The sequence below is a fragment of the Linepithema humile genome, chromosome 3 (genome assembly GCF_040581485.1).
Source record: "Linepithema humile isolate Giens D197 chromosome 3, Lhum_UNIL_v1.0, whole genome shotgun sequence".
Taxonomy (NCBI): Eukaryota; Metazoa; Arthropoda; class Insecta; order Hymenoptera; family Formicidae; genus Linepithema; species Linepithema humile.
Genome location: NC_090130.1, coordinates 16643096 through 16655396, shown reverse-complemented (window position 1 = coordinate 16655396; position 12301 = coordinate 16643096). Strand labels below are relative to the sequence as shown.

Here is a 12301-nt window from a genome sequence, read left to right as displayed (position 1 = left end):
TTTCAAATACCACCGGCATTAGTGTTACTCAAGGTGTACTTCGTGGAGGTTCTATCTCTCTCTCTCTCCCTCTCCCTCTCCCTCTCTCTCTCTCCCTCTCCCTCTCCCTCTTTCTCCCGCAATGAGACAGATCCATATCAAGAAAAAGTTTTTCAATTTTCTTATCCTTCACGTTGCACGTTTCAAAATACAACACATTCAAATGTTCCATTCACTCACTTCATCGATAAAACGAGGAATTTATTTAATGATCACTACTAATCACTCGGCGCGTTAAAATTACCCGAAAAAAGAAACACATGTTTTTGGCGAACACATGATACGTGTTTACTCGACGGTAGCAAGCAGTCGACTGATTTCATTGATTAAGTTGTTGTAACATAACATATTATGTCGAATGTGAACGTATGATGGCTTGAAACCTCAGAACGCACGCAATTAAAAAATGAAAATATTAATTAATGTAATTTATATTAATATAATTGATTGAAAAATATTGCAAAAACGCAAGTTATTCATTAGTTATTAAATATCGAACCAAATCAATTTTCTTAAGTATTTTATTTAATTTTGGTTTTTAATAATTTGCATACTTTGAGAGAATATTCCCCGAAATGAAATATTTGGTTGCCCTGAAAGGGGCATATTATTTTTTTCTCTTGGAAGAGCTTTCTTTATAAAAGATGTTCGAAGTGACCACCGTCCATTGTGACACAAGCTCTCATGCATCTCAAAAAATTTATTTGAGTCTTCTCCAGAATATCACTATCGATGGACCAAATGGCATAATGGAGTTTGTTATTTAAATCTTCGACATCCTCGGGAAGCTTTCTGTAAATTATTTTTTTACAATGTCTCCACAGAAAAAAATCCAATGGATTAAGGTCCGGGGATCTTGCGGGCCAAGATATTGGGCCATACCAGCCCATCCAACGTCCAGGAAATTGCTCGTTTAAGTAATTTATAACGACTCTGGCATTGTGTGGTCCAGCATTGTCTTGTTGGAATATGATTTTATTCCTCTCTGCTAATGGAACTTCTTCCAAAAAATCTGGGATATTTTCTGCCAAAAATTCTTGATACAATGCGCCATTTAAGATATCTGACAGTATAACGCTTCTAATAATTGAAGGATTATTGAGTGAAGAATCGATCGCTTAATCCTATTTATACGATCTCGCGGTATAAAAATTTTGTATGATATATATATATAAATATAATACCATGGATTTTTTTATTGCTTCAACAGAATCACAAATCCTTTCAAGTGATTGAAGTATATGCTAATACATCGTCGAGTATAAGATTTTATAAGAAAAAAATAAAAAAATTTGGGAATTTTATCGACAAATTGTCGGTATACAAATATTAGTTTTGTACAAAAATTATACAGTTTGCAGATGCAAAACAAATGTTGTGGCCGAAGAAGAGCGCATCAAAGATTGCTAGGAAACTATTAAAATTAAGTTCAAAGATGTAGTCTTAAAAAACCATTGCATTTAGAATTTATGCCAGACATGCGTGCAATATAGACGATAATGAAATAAAAAAGGCTATAAATTAATTCCCGGATTATGATCTAGAGGCGCTATACAGTTCTCAATGTTATCTGTCATATACATCAGAATCTTTTATGTTAGTTATGTGTGTGAGTTGTGTGTGTGTGTGTGTATTATGTGCTAGGAAACCCGGCTGAAGAAGATGGGTTGAAGGCACTCTGAAGGATAAAAAAAGTGTATGTATCATACATCAATTTTGTAACATTTTTGCAAACATTTCCATTATTTAGTTATATGCATTCATATTCTGATTTCTGTAAAATACTTTTATTCATGTGCTTCATGTGTATGTATTATGTATATTATGTGCTCCATATTATGTATATTTGCATCAAAGTATCTATGTAAAAAGTTAATATCATTTTGTGTATTGTATATATTTTTATAATAAATGTCATATAACTTATATATAAATTATATGACGTATGACATGTCATATAACTTATTTATAAAACATGAAATATAAAGGTATTTTTAGTTTCTTGTATGTATCATTTGTAAAAAAATCTTGATAAAAAAAAATAAATTTTCTGACTTGCAATAATCTGTTTCAATATATACTTCTTTTAAATACTTACAATTAGCTTTATTTTATGCGTTTACCTTGGTATCTAAAGTACACATCAAAATATAAAATTAAATTCTAATTCAGTAAAAAAAAACATTGTAGTCTTACACCAGAGAGGAATGATATATATATATAAAATGGCATGTATAATATATTATTTTTCAAAAAAAATGTCGTATATATTAAACCTTTCAAAAAAACCTGTCATATATATTAAAACCTTTCAAAAAAAACTTGTATATATTAAAATTTTCAAAAAAGCTATTATATATATTTTCTACAAAAAATATGATATCAGGAAATGGCACCAAGTGGGACTAAAGAACTATGAAAAAAGTTGTACACTATTTCTATAAAAGTCTTCTATAAAACTCTTGTACATAAAGCTGTCGTATATATAATTAACTATATTATATACTATATTTTACCATATTTTACATATACTATACTATATATACTATATATATTGTAAAAAAATAAATACATGAATAAAAAAACAAAAAATTAAAATTAAAAAATTTTTAAAAATATTTAAAAAATTAAAATATTTAATTAAAAAATGAAAAAATATAAAAAATTTAATCAAAATAAAAAAATATTTATTAAAAAACGCAAAAAAACTTGGCGCTGCTACACCACAAAGTATTATAAAGCAATGAAATTAACATGTAGTTTACTGTAGCAGCGCCAAGTTTTTTTGCGTTTTTTAATAAATATCTTTTTATTTTGATTAAATGTTTTATATTTTTTCATTTTTTAATTAAATATTTTTATTTTTTAAATATTTAAAAAAATTTTTTAATTTTAATTTTTTGTTTTTTTATTTATGTATTTATATTTTTATAATATATATAGTATATAAAGTGATGGGAAAAAATTCCGTCACGGTAAAATATCTTGGAAATCTTAAATGGAAACTCCTATTTTCTATTACATATCCTTAAAGCTGGTGTCAAGACGTTTCCGAAACACTATAATGAAGTTATTTTTTATTTAGTACTTTTCGAGTTATGAGGCTTGAAAGTTACAGCATTTTGACGTAAAACATCTTGTAAAACATTCAATTTTCGGGAATCTTACCTTAATACTTTTATGCATAAAATAATGGGATAAATCAATTGGTATAAAGAAAACACATAGTTGCTTTTAAAAAAAAATATGCAGCTGCATGTTGCAAATTACATATTTTTTCTTGAAAGCAACTATGTGTTTTCTTTATACCAATTGATTTATTCCATTATTTTATGCATAAAAGTAATAAGGTAAGATTTCCGAAAATTAAATGTTTTACAAGATATTTTGTATTTTATGTTAAAATGCTGTAACTTTCAAGCCTCATAACTCGAAAAGTACTAAATAAAAAATAACTTCATTATAGTGTTTCGGAAACGTCTTGGCACCAGCTTTAAGGATATGTAATAGAAAATAGGAGTTTCCATTTAAAATTTCAAAGTTAACCTACAAGGTCACATGAAGGTCATTTCAATATAATCATATTATAGACAACTTGATATACTAAAACTTTTGTATTGAACATTTTCTTCCATAATCATTATTTTCCAAAATATTTGACTGTTACGAAACTTTCTCCCATCACTGTATAGTATAGTATATGTAAAATATGGTAATATATAGTATATAATATAATATAGTATATGTGGCGGCTCACCGCCACACCGCTACACTGACGCGGCATACTACGCCGCGGCGCCGCTACGCGCCGCAGGCCTTCTACCAAGTTACGAGCTTGCGGATACACCGCAGGGTTGCGCAGGCGGTGAAAAGCTTTCTCGCAATCAAGCTTCGATTGAAGCGATATAAAAGAGCTTCTCCGCAGATATTTCTTCACTCACTCGCTTCAAGGCGAGCTCTCTCCAAGGGCCCTTGATCTGAGTCTTACTCTGCTTTAGCAGAACTTAACCAGAGGCAAATTGTCTCGCCGTTTTTCTCACGTTGCCTCGCAAGGCACGTAAAAGAAAAACAGAGTCCCAGCATCGGCCGCACACTTCAACCAAGCGGCCCGCTGACTCGGCAGTACCGCCGTCACCTCCTCAGACTCTGGCGTGGAAGCTAATTCCCCTAGAGTTCTGCGTCCGGTTGACTCGGCCACCAAGGGACACTCTTGTACCAGGCGACATCCGAATTCGGAGACCTCTCTCTCCTCGGTACACAGAGCATTCTGTAACGCCGAGAGCCGAGACGGTTGCAGATACCGGCACACCGGAAACTCGTTCCGTGGCCATCCAGACTTCGCCGCCTAGAGCTTGCTTGGAGAGCAGTTGTCAAACGGAAGACCACTTTCCGAACGGAGTTCCTCCAACGCCGGGAAAGGGGCTACAACGAGCCGATTCGATTGAACCGTCCTTTTTAGGACCCGCTCAGTATACAAAGACGCGGCCGATAATATCTTACCGCGCCCGTCAATTTTTCTTTTGATTCTCGGTCTTATACATTTACCGAGAAAGCGCCTCTGACGCAATAAATTAATCGAAACAGAATACAACACTTGTACATATATTAATTTCTCTGACGAGGAAAATAAAATTTATTTTCTAACAAATTGGTTCTCAAAGTCTTTAGCCAAGTCGAACACATCCTTTGGGCAAAACGCCCATAGTATATAATATAGTTAATTATATATACGACAGCTTTATGTACAAGAGTTTTATAGAAGAGTTTTATAGAAATAGTGTACAACTTTTTTCATAGTTCTTTAGTCCCACTTGGTGCCATTTCCTGATATCATATTTTTTTGTGGAAAGTATATACTTTATAATAGCTTTTTTGAAAATTTTAATATATACAAGTTTTTTTTTAAAGGTTTTAATATATATGACAAGTTTTTTTGAAAGGTTTAATATATACGACAATTTTTTGAAAGGTAAAACAATACTGTTTTGTTTTGATTCTGATAAAATTGACTGGAAATTATAAATGTTGAAACTAATTTAGAATCTGTCAAAAAAGCACACGTTTCAGAAATTTTGTATGATTTGTCCAAAATAAATAAAATTAAATACCAAAGTTTAATATTTCTGTTCTATGTAACCTAAATTAATTCCAACAATATTTATAATTTCCAGTCAATTTTAATCAGTAAAAAAAGCACACGTTTCAAGACTTTAGTATGATTTGTTTTACATAAATAAAATTAAATGTCAAAGTTTAATATTTCTGTTCTATGTATCCTAAATTAGTTCCAACAATATTTATAACTTCCAGTCAATTTTATTTTATGTATTACAAGATTTCTTGTCGAGTTTATTTATAATTTTTGTTTTTTATTTTCTATGGACATAAACTTGACTGGAAATCATAAATATTGGAACCAATTTAGAATAACTACAAAAAGTATCTTATGCTATATTTTTTTATATATAAAATAAATTTTACATATAAAATATAAAATTGTCTGGAAATTATAAATATTGTTGGAACTAATTTAAATTACATACAATAGAAATGTTAAACTTTGAGATATTTAATTTTATTTATTTTGGACAAATCATACACTAAAGTCTCGAATGATGTGCTTTTTTGACAGAATGTATTGTAAAATTAATTTATACAATCATACCAATAATCACTATGCCTTATAAGACCATTGTTTAGAAACTTCAGTGTATGATTTGTCTAAAATAAATTAAATTAAATATCAAAGCTTAATATTTCTGTTCTATGTATCCTAAATTATTTCCAACAATATTTATAATTTCTAGTCAATTTTAATTTTGTGTATTACAAGATTTCTTGTTGAGTTTATGTTTATAATTTTTGTTTCCTATTTTCTATGGATATAAAATTGACTGGAAATTATAAATATTGAAACTAACTTAGGATAATTACAAAAAGTGACTTATGCTATATTTTTTTATATAAAAAATTGACTGGAAATTATAAATATTATTGAAACTAATTTAGGATACGTAGAATTAAAATATTAAACTTTGAGATATTTAATTTTATTTATTTTAGACAAATCATACACTAAAGCTTTTTGACAGAATGTATGGTAAAATTAAAATACAATTACAATACACTTATAACCTATATACATACATACATTTATTTCACTTAATACATTTATAACGAATTTGATCACTCGCGCTACACTACACTACACTACTCTGGTGAACACGAATAAAAAACTGGTAAACATTAAGCAGCCTTGAGTGTGCACCAGTGCAATGTAGTGCGAGTGGCTGAATTCGATATTATTCTTTTGACACATTTCTGTAAGGTTATTTGGTAAGCGCGGCTATTTTCTATAGTGCCACCAACACAAACCTAACTACTAACATCACTATAGCCATCTAGTGATGAAAAATGTAACTGTACATCCTAGAAAATTAATAATAATTTTTTGACATTTCGACTTTGGACTTTTATATGTTTATTTATAGAGCACGTAGAACAAAAACAAGCATATTTTATTATATATTTTGGGTATGCGCTATCGATTAAGACTATTATCAACTCGATCGGCCCAGGCATTATTGAGTTCCGATAAATAATCTCGGCTCTCTGGGCTCTTTGAGCTCGCGTAAAGATACACGTTCGGTCTTGCGCTGCGCGTAAACTTGGCGCGAGACACTACCGTGTCTCTTGATGTCATAACAAATAAATCACTTTTCCACTGATATTATACACAATTTTGCAGAAATAAAATTATTCTGTAATTTTTGAATGTGTACTTAGTGCAGTTTAAAATACACAGTTCAAATATGTCTATTTTTAAAATAATAGTTCTGATTTTTTATGAGTCACAGTGGTTTTATAAAATGTCCAATTTTAACAGTTTTTATTGGACTGTACTTTAGACAATATTATAATTTGCCATTTCTCTCTGTTGTAAGACAAGAATGTTTTTTTTCTACTGTAATAGAAATACATTTTCGATTTTGATACGTATTTTAAATACCAAGTTAATTACATAAAATAAAGCTAATTGTAAGTATTTAAAAGAAGCATATATTAAAACAGATTATTGCAAGTCGCAAAATTAATGTTGTTTCTTTTATCAAGATTTTTTTACAAATGGTAGATACGAGAAATTAAAAATATTTTTATATTTTATGCTTTAGAAATAAAAAATATGACATATATCATATACATTTATTGTAAAAAGGGTATATACAAAATGGTGTCAATTTTTTAGAAAGGTATTTTGATATAAATATAGATAATATAGAGCACATAATATACATTATATACAGGGTGAGTCATTTTAATCTATAGATCCGAATATCTTCCAAATTACGGTATCTACAAAAAAATGGTTTAGATAAAAGTTGACCAGGACAGAGGGGGTCATTTAATTGTACCATTGGTTTTGACCTTGAGGTCAATTTTGAAGGTTATTTCAAGGTCACGATGGTTTTTTTAAATGGGACACCCTATTTTTGACTACGGATTTCGAAAGAGCGGAAAATTTTACATCAAACTTGTCTTATAAAAAAATTGTTTTTGCGACCTTGGAAAGGTCAAAAATGAAGGTGAAATGCCTGAAAAACGATCTGGTGTAGTTTTTCTGAAATGACGTGGTTTTCTGGGTAACACAAATGTGCATAATGCTTAAACAAAGTCAATAAATTGTAAAAGTGTAAATCACTTTGACTAGCTTGACCTTGAGGTCAATTTTCAAGGTTGTTTGAGGCTCATAACGCATTTTTTGATTAGTAAACTCTATTTTTGACCGCTGAACCTGTTTCTTGACAATGGGCTCTTAAACAATGGCACTTTTTACATGAGCATAGGAATTTTTTAGTTTTTCGACCTGACCTTTTGAAGGTCATATCAAGGTCAAAAGCACTTTCATCTTACTTTTAGCGTTACCCAGAAACAACGACGTGGACATAGTAAGTTCTGTTTCCTTTAGGGTGCTTGATTATCGTGAGTCCCCTTGCCTCTCACTGACACTGTAATTTAAATGAATTACCCACGGAGTAATTGTTCAAAATTACCTCCGTTGGCTTCGAGGCATAACTGCAATCTGTTTTGAAAACTATCCACAGTTCTAAGCAGGGTAGCTCTAGGAATGGCTGCACAAGCTCTACGAATGCGGTCCATAAAATCATCTCTTGTGGTTGGTCGTTCAGCAAAAACAACATTTTTCAAGTATCCCCATAAAAAGAAATCAGGCGACGTCAGATCTGGTGAGCAAGGAGGCCATTCAACTGGACCCCTTCGTCCAATCCATCTGTCATTGTAACTGGCATTTAAAAAGGCACGTACAATGAGTGCATAATGCGGTGCAGCACCATCTTGTTGAAGCCACATTCTTGCTCTTGTTGCTAAGTCAACATCTTCTAATAAGCCTGGTAAGTGATCTCTTAGCAACGATAAGTAACTGTGTCTATCAACGTTTTCTTCAAAAAAATAAGGTCTAATCAAATAACCATTTACAATGCCGCACCACACCATAATACTCCATCGATTTTGATGATCTATTGGCCTATACCAGTGGGGATTAACATCTGACCAATAATGGCAGTTGTGTCTATTAAGTTGTCCGTCACTATAAAATTTAGCCTCATCTGAGAAAAGCACATACCTAAAAAAATTAGGATCATCGTGTAACATTTGTAAAGCCCACTGGCAAAAAGCAATACGCATCAGATGATGATTAGGCTGTAAAGCCTGCGTAAGAGTGATGTGGAAAGGGTGATAATTTAGAGCTCTTAAAATTCTAACAACAGTTCTTTGTGGTATACCTATTTCCCTTTCAATCTGGCGAGTACTAACATGAGGATTAAGGTAAACTATTGCTAAAATAGTTACAGCTCGCGCATCATTTTCGTCATATTCATGATGTTGACGTTGACGAACAAAATGTCCATTGCGAGCTCTTTGGACTAAACTACGTATTGTCATATCAGTTGGATGTCGCCTTTCAGGAAAACGTTGAGCATAAAGCCTTGATGCTGCATTGTAATTGCTATAACACTCCCCTAAAACTAATATAATATCAACAATCTCATTAGGACTATAATCAGCCATTCTGGAAAGGTAACTTGTGAATGTAATTACCTACATACCCTATATGTATGTTTGTAATTTTTAAATTTAAGCAACTTTAAATAGTAAATTTTTCAATTATGCAGAAGTGAGTAAGAAAGAAAAGAAATAAAACTCTATTATAACTAATTATAAATCTTAAATCAAACGTAATTGTTTAGTTTTTTTCAATCGTTGATTATTAGCATTAGGTATCGGATACCTTACGTCCGCTGCTCCCGTAGTAGAAATGGACTTCCATTTATCCTTGATACAGGGTATGTAGGTAATTACATTCACAAGTTACCTTTCCAGAATAGCTGATTATAGTCCTAATGAGATTGTTGATATTATATTAGTTTTAGGGGAGTGTTATAGCAATTACAATGCAGCATCAAGGCTTTATGCTCAACGTTTTCCTGAAAGGCGACATCCAACTGATATGACAATACGTAGTTTAGTCCAAAGAGCTCGCAATGGACATTTTGTTCGTCAACGTCAACATCATGAATATGACGAAAATGATGCGCGAGCTGTAACTATTTTAGCAATAGTTTACCTTAATCCTCATGTTAGTACTCGCCAGATTGAAAGGGAAATAGGTATACCACAAAGAACTGTTGTTAGAATTTTAAGAGCTCTAAATTATCACCTTTTCCACATCACTCTTACGCAGGCTTTACAGCCTAATCATCATCTGATGCGTATTGCTTTTTGCCAGTGGGCTTTACAAATGTTACACAATGATCCTAATTTTTTTAGGTATGTGCTTTTCTCAGATGAGGCTAAATTTTATAGTGACGGACAACTTAATAGACACAACTGCCATTATTGGTCAAATGTTAATCCCCACTGGTATAGGCCAATAGATCATCAAAATCGATGGAGTATTATGGTGTGGTGCGGCATTGTAAATGGTTATTTGATTGGACCTTATTGTTTTGAAGAAAACGTTGATAGACACAGTTACTTATCGTTGCTAAGAGATCACTTACCAGGCTTATTAGAAGATGTTGACTTAGCAACAAGAGCAAGAATGTGGCTTCAACAAGATGGTGCTGCACCGCATTATGCACTCATTGTACGTGCCTTTTTAAATGCCAGTTACAATGACAGATGGATTGGACGAAGGGGTCCAGTTGAATGGCCTCCTTGCTCACCAGATCTGACGTCGCCTGATTTCTTTTTATGGGGATACTTGAAAAATGTTGTTTTTGCTGAACGACCAACCACAAGAGATGATTTTATGGACCGCATTCGTAGAGCTTGTGCAGCCATTCCTAGAGCTACCCTGCTTAGAACTGTGGATAGTTTTCAAAACAGATTGCAGTTATGCCTCGAAGCCAACGGAGGTAATTTTGAACAATTACTCCGTGGGTAATTCATTTAAATTACAGTGTCAGTGAGAGGCAAGGGGACTCACGATAATCAAGCACCCTAAAGGAAACAGAACTTACTATGTCCACGTCGTTGTTTCTGGGTAACGCTAAAAGTAAGATGAAAGTGCTTTTGACCTTGATATGACCTTCAAAAGGTCAGGTCGAAAAACTAAAAAATTCCTATGCTCATGTAAAAAGTGCCATTGTTTAAGAGCCCATTGTCAAGAAACAGGTTCAGCGGTCAAAAATAGAGTTTACTAATCAAAAAATGCGTTATGAGCCTCAAACAACCTTGAAAATTGACCTCAAGGTCAAGCTAGTCAAAGTGATTTACACTTTTACAATTTATTGACTTTGTTTAAGCATTATGCACATTTGTGTTACCCAGAAAACCACGTCATTTCAGAAAAACTACACCAGATCGTTTTTCAGGCATTTCACCTTCATTTTTGACCTTTCCAAGGTCGCAAAAACAATTTTTTTATAAGACAAGTTTGATGTAAAATTTTCCGCTCTTTCGAAATCCGCAGTCAAAAATAGGGTGTCCCATTTAAAAAAACCATCGTGACCTTGAAATAACCTTCAAAATTGACCTCAAGGTCAAAACCAATGGTACAATTAAATGACCCTCTCTGTCCTGGTCAACTTTTATCTAAACCATTTTTTTGTAAATACCGTAATTTGGAAGATATTCGGATCCATAGATTAAAATGACTCACCCTGTATATATATACATATATATATATATATACAGGGTGTCTGGCAATAATCGCCCCACCGGTCATATACAGGTAGAGGAGGTCAAATCGAGTAGAAAAGTCCTTTACCATTTTTTAATTTTCATAATAAGTACTGAGTAATTAACGAAAAAAGATCGGCGAATTCGCGCGAGTAAAGCGCGCGCGGTGAGAAGGACGTCCCACTGCTACGCGATCACTAGGACACAAGGATCTAGCGTTACGCGCCGCTCGTATGTTGCCATTGTCATTTGTAGAGCGCTCCTCCCAACGCTTCATCGCGCGCCTAGTGATCGCATAGCAGTGGGATGTCCTTCTCGCTGCGCGCGCTTTACTTGCACGGATTCACCAATCTTTTTTCGTTAATTACTTAGTACTTATTACAAAAATCAAAAAATGGTAAAGGACTTTTCTACTCGATTTGACCTCCTCTACCTGTATATGACCGGTGGGGCGATTATTGCCAGACACCTTGTATATATACAGGGTGTCCCAGACTTACCGTATCATCTGTTAATAGCAGATTCCTGAGGTCATTTGGAGACGAAAATCTTAATACCAAAATGTCGATGCTACTATAGTATTTGAATGAGAAAGGCTTAAAGTTTACCAATCAGCTTGTCAGAATTTCGCGCGCTCAGGGACATCGCATCTCGAAAGGACCCTTGCACAACACTTTATTCAATACGTTTTATTTACTTCACTCAGCTCTTATTCACTTTATTTACTTCACTCAGCTCTTATTCACTTTATTTACATTGTTCGCAATACTGACGAATTTACTAATGATAATAAATTCTAAATTGTATTAAAACACGATGCGCGTCGAACTGTCAAAGCAGTTGTGCCATTGACAAATGACATTTTTCATGTCATGAGAGAAAATCAATACTATCGGTACGAAGTATGATTTGCTACATAAAATGTTGTGCAAGGGTCCTTTTGAGATGCGATGTCCTTGAGCGCGCGAAATTCTGACAAGCTGATTGGTAAACTTTAAGCCTTTTTCATTCAAATACTATAGTAGTCTCTAGAGGCCTAAATAATCAGAGAGGCGCTACC

At 32.9% G+C, this 12301-nt stretch overlaps 3 protein-coding genes across 4 annotated transcripts in view; 2 read left to right on the top strand and 1 right to left on the bottom strand.

Annotated features, from left to right (window-relative positions):
* The window catches only part of DCX-EMAP (Doublecortin-domain-containing echinoderm-microtubule-associated protein), a 587536-nt gene that overhangs the window by 154993 nt on the left and 420242 nt on the right, over positions 1-12301 (top strand). The gene's annotated exons all lie outside the window — the stretch shown is intronic.
* On the bottom strand, positions 5697-8807 carry LOC136998454 (uncharacterized). Its single transcript, XM_067351098.1, has one exon. The coding sequence runs from the start codon at positions 8740-8742 to the stop codon at positions 8062-8064; it is 681 nt and encodes a 226-aa protein (XP_067207199.1). The 5' UTR covers positions 8743-8807; the 3' UTR covers positions 5697-8061.
* LOC136998452 (uncharacterized) lies at positions 9422-11109 on the top strand. The gene has a single exon (XM_067351097.1). It carries the CDS (start codon positions 9566-9568, stop codon positions 10502-10504), a length of 939 nt encoding a protein of 312 aa, XP_067207198.1. The 5' UTR covers positions 9422-9565; the 3' UTR covers positions 10505-11109.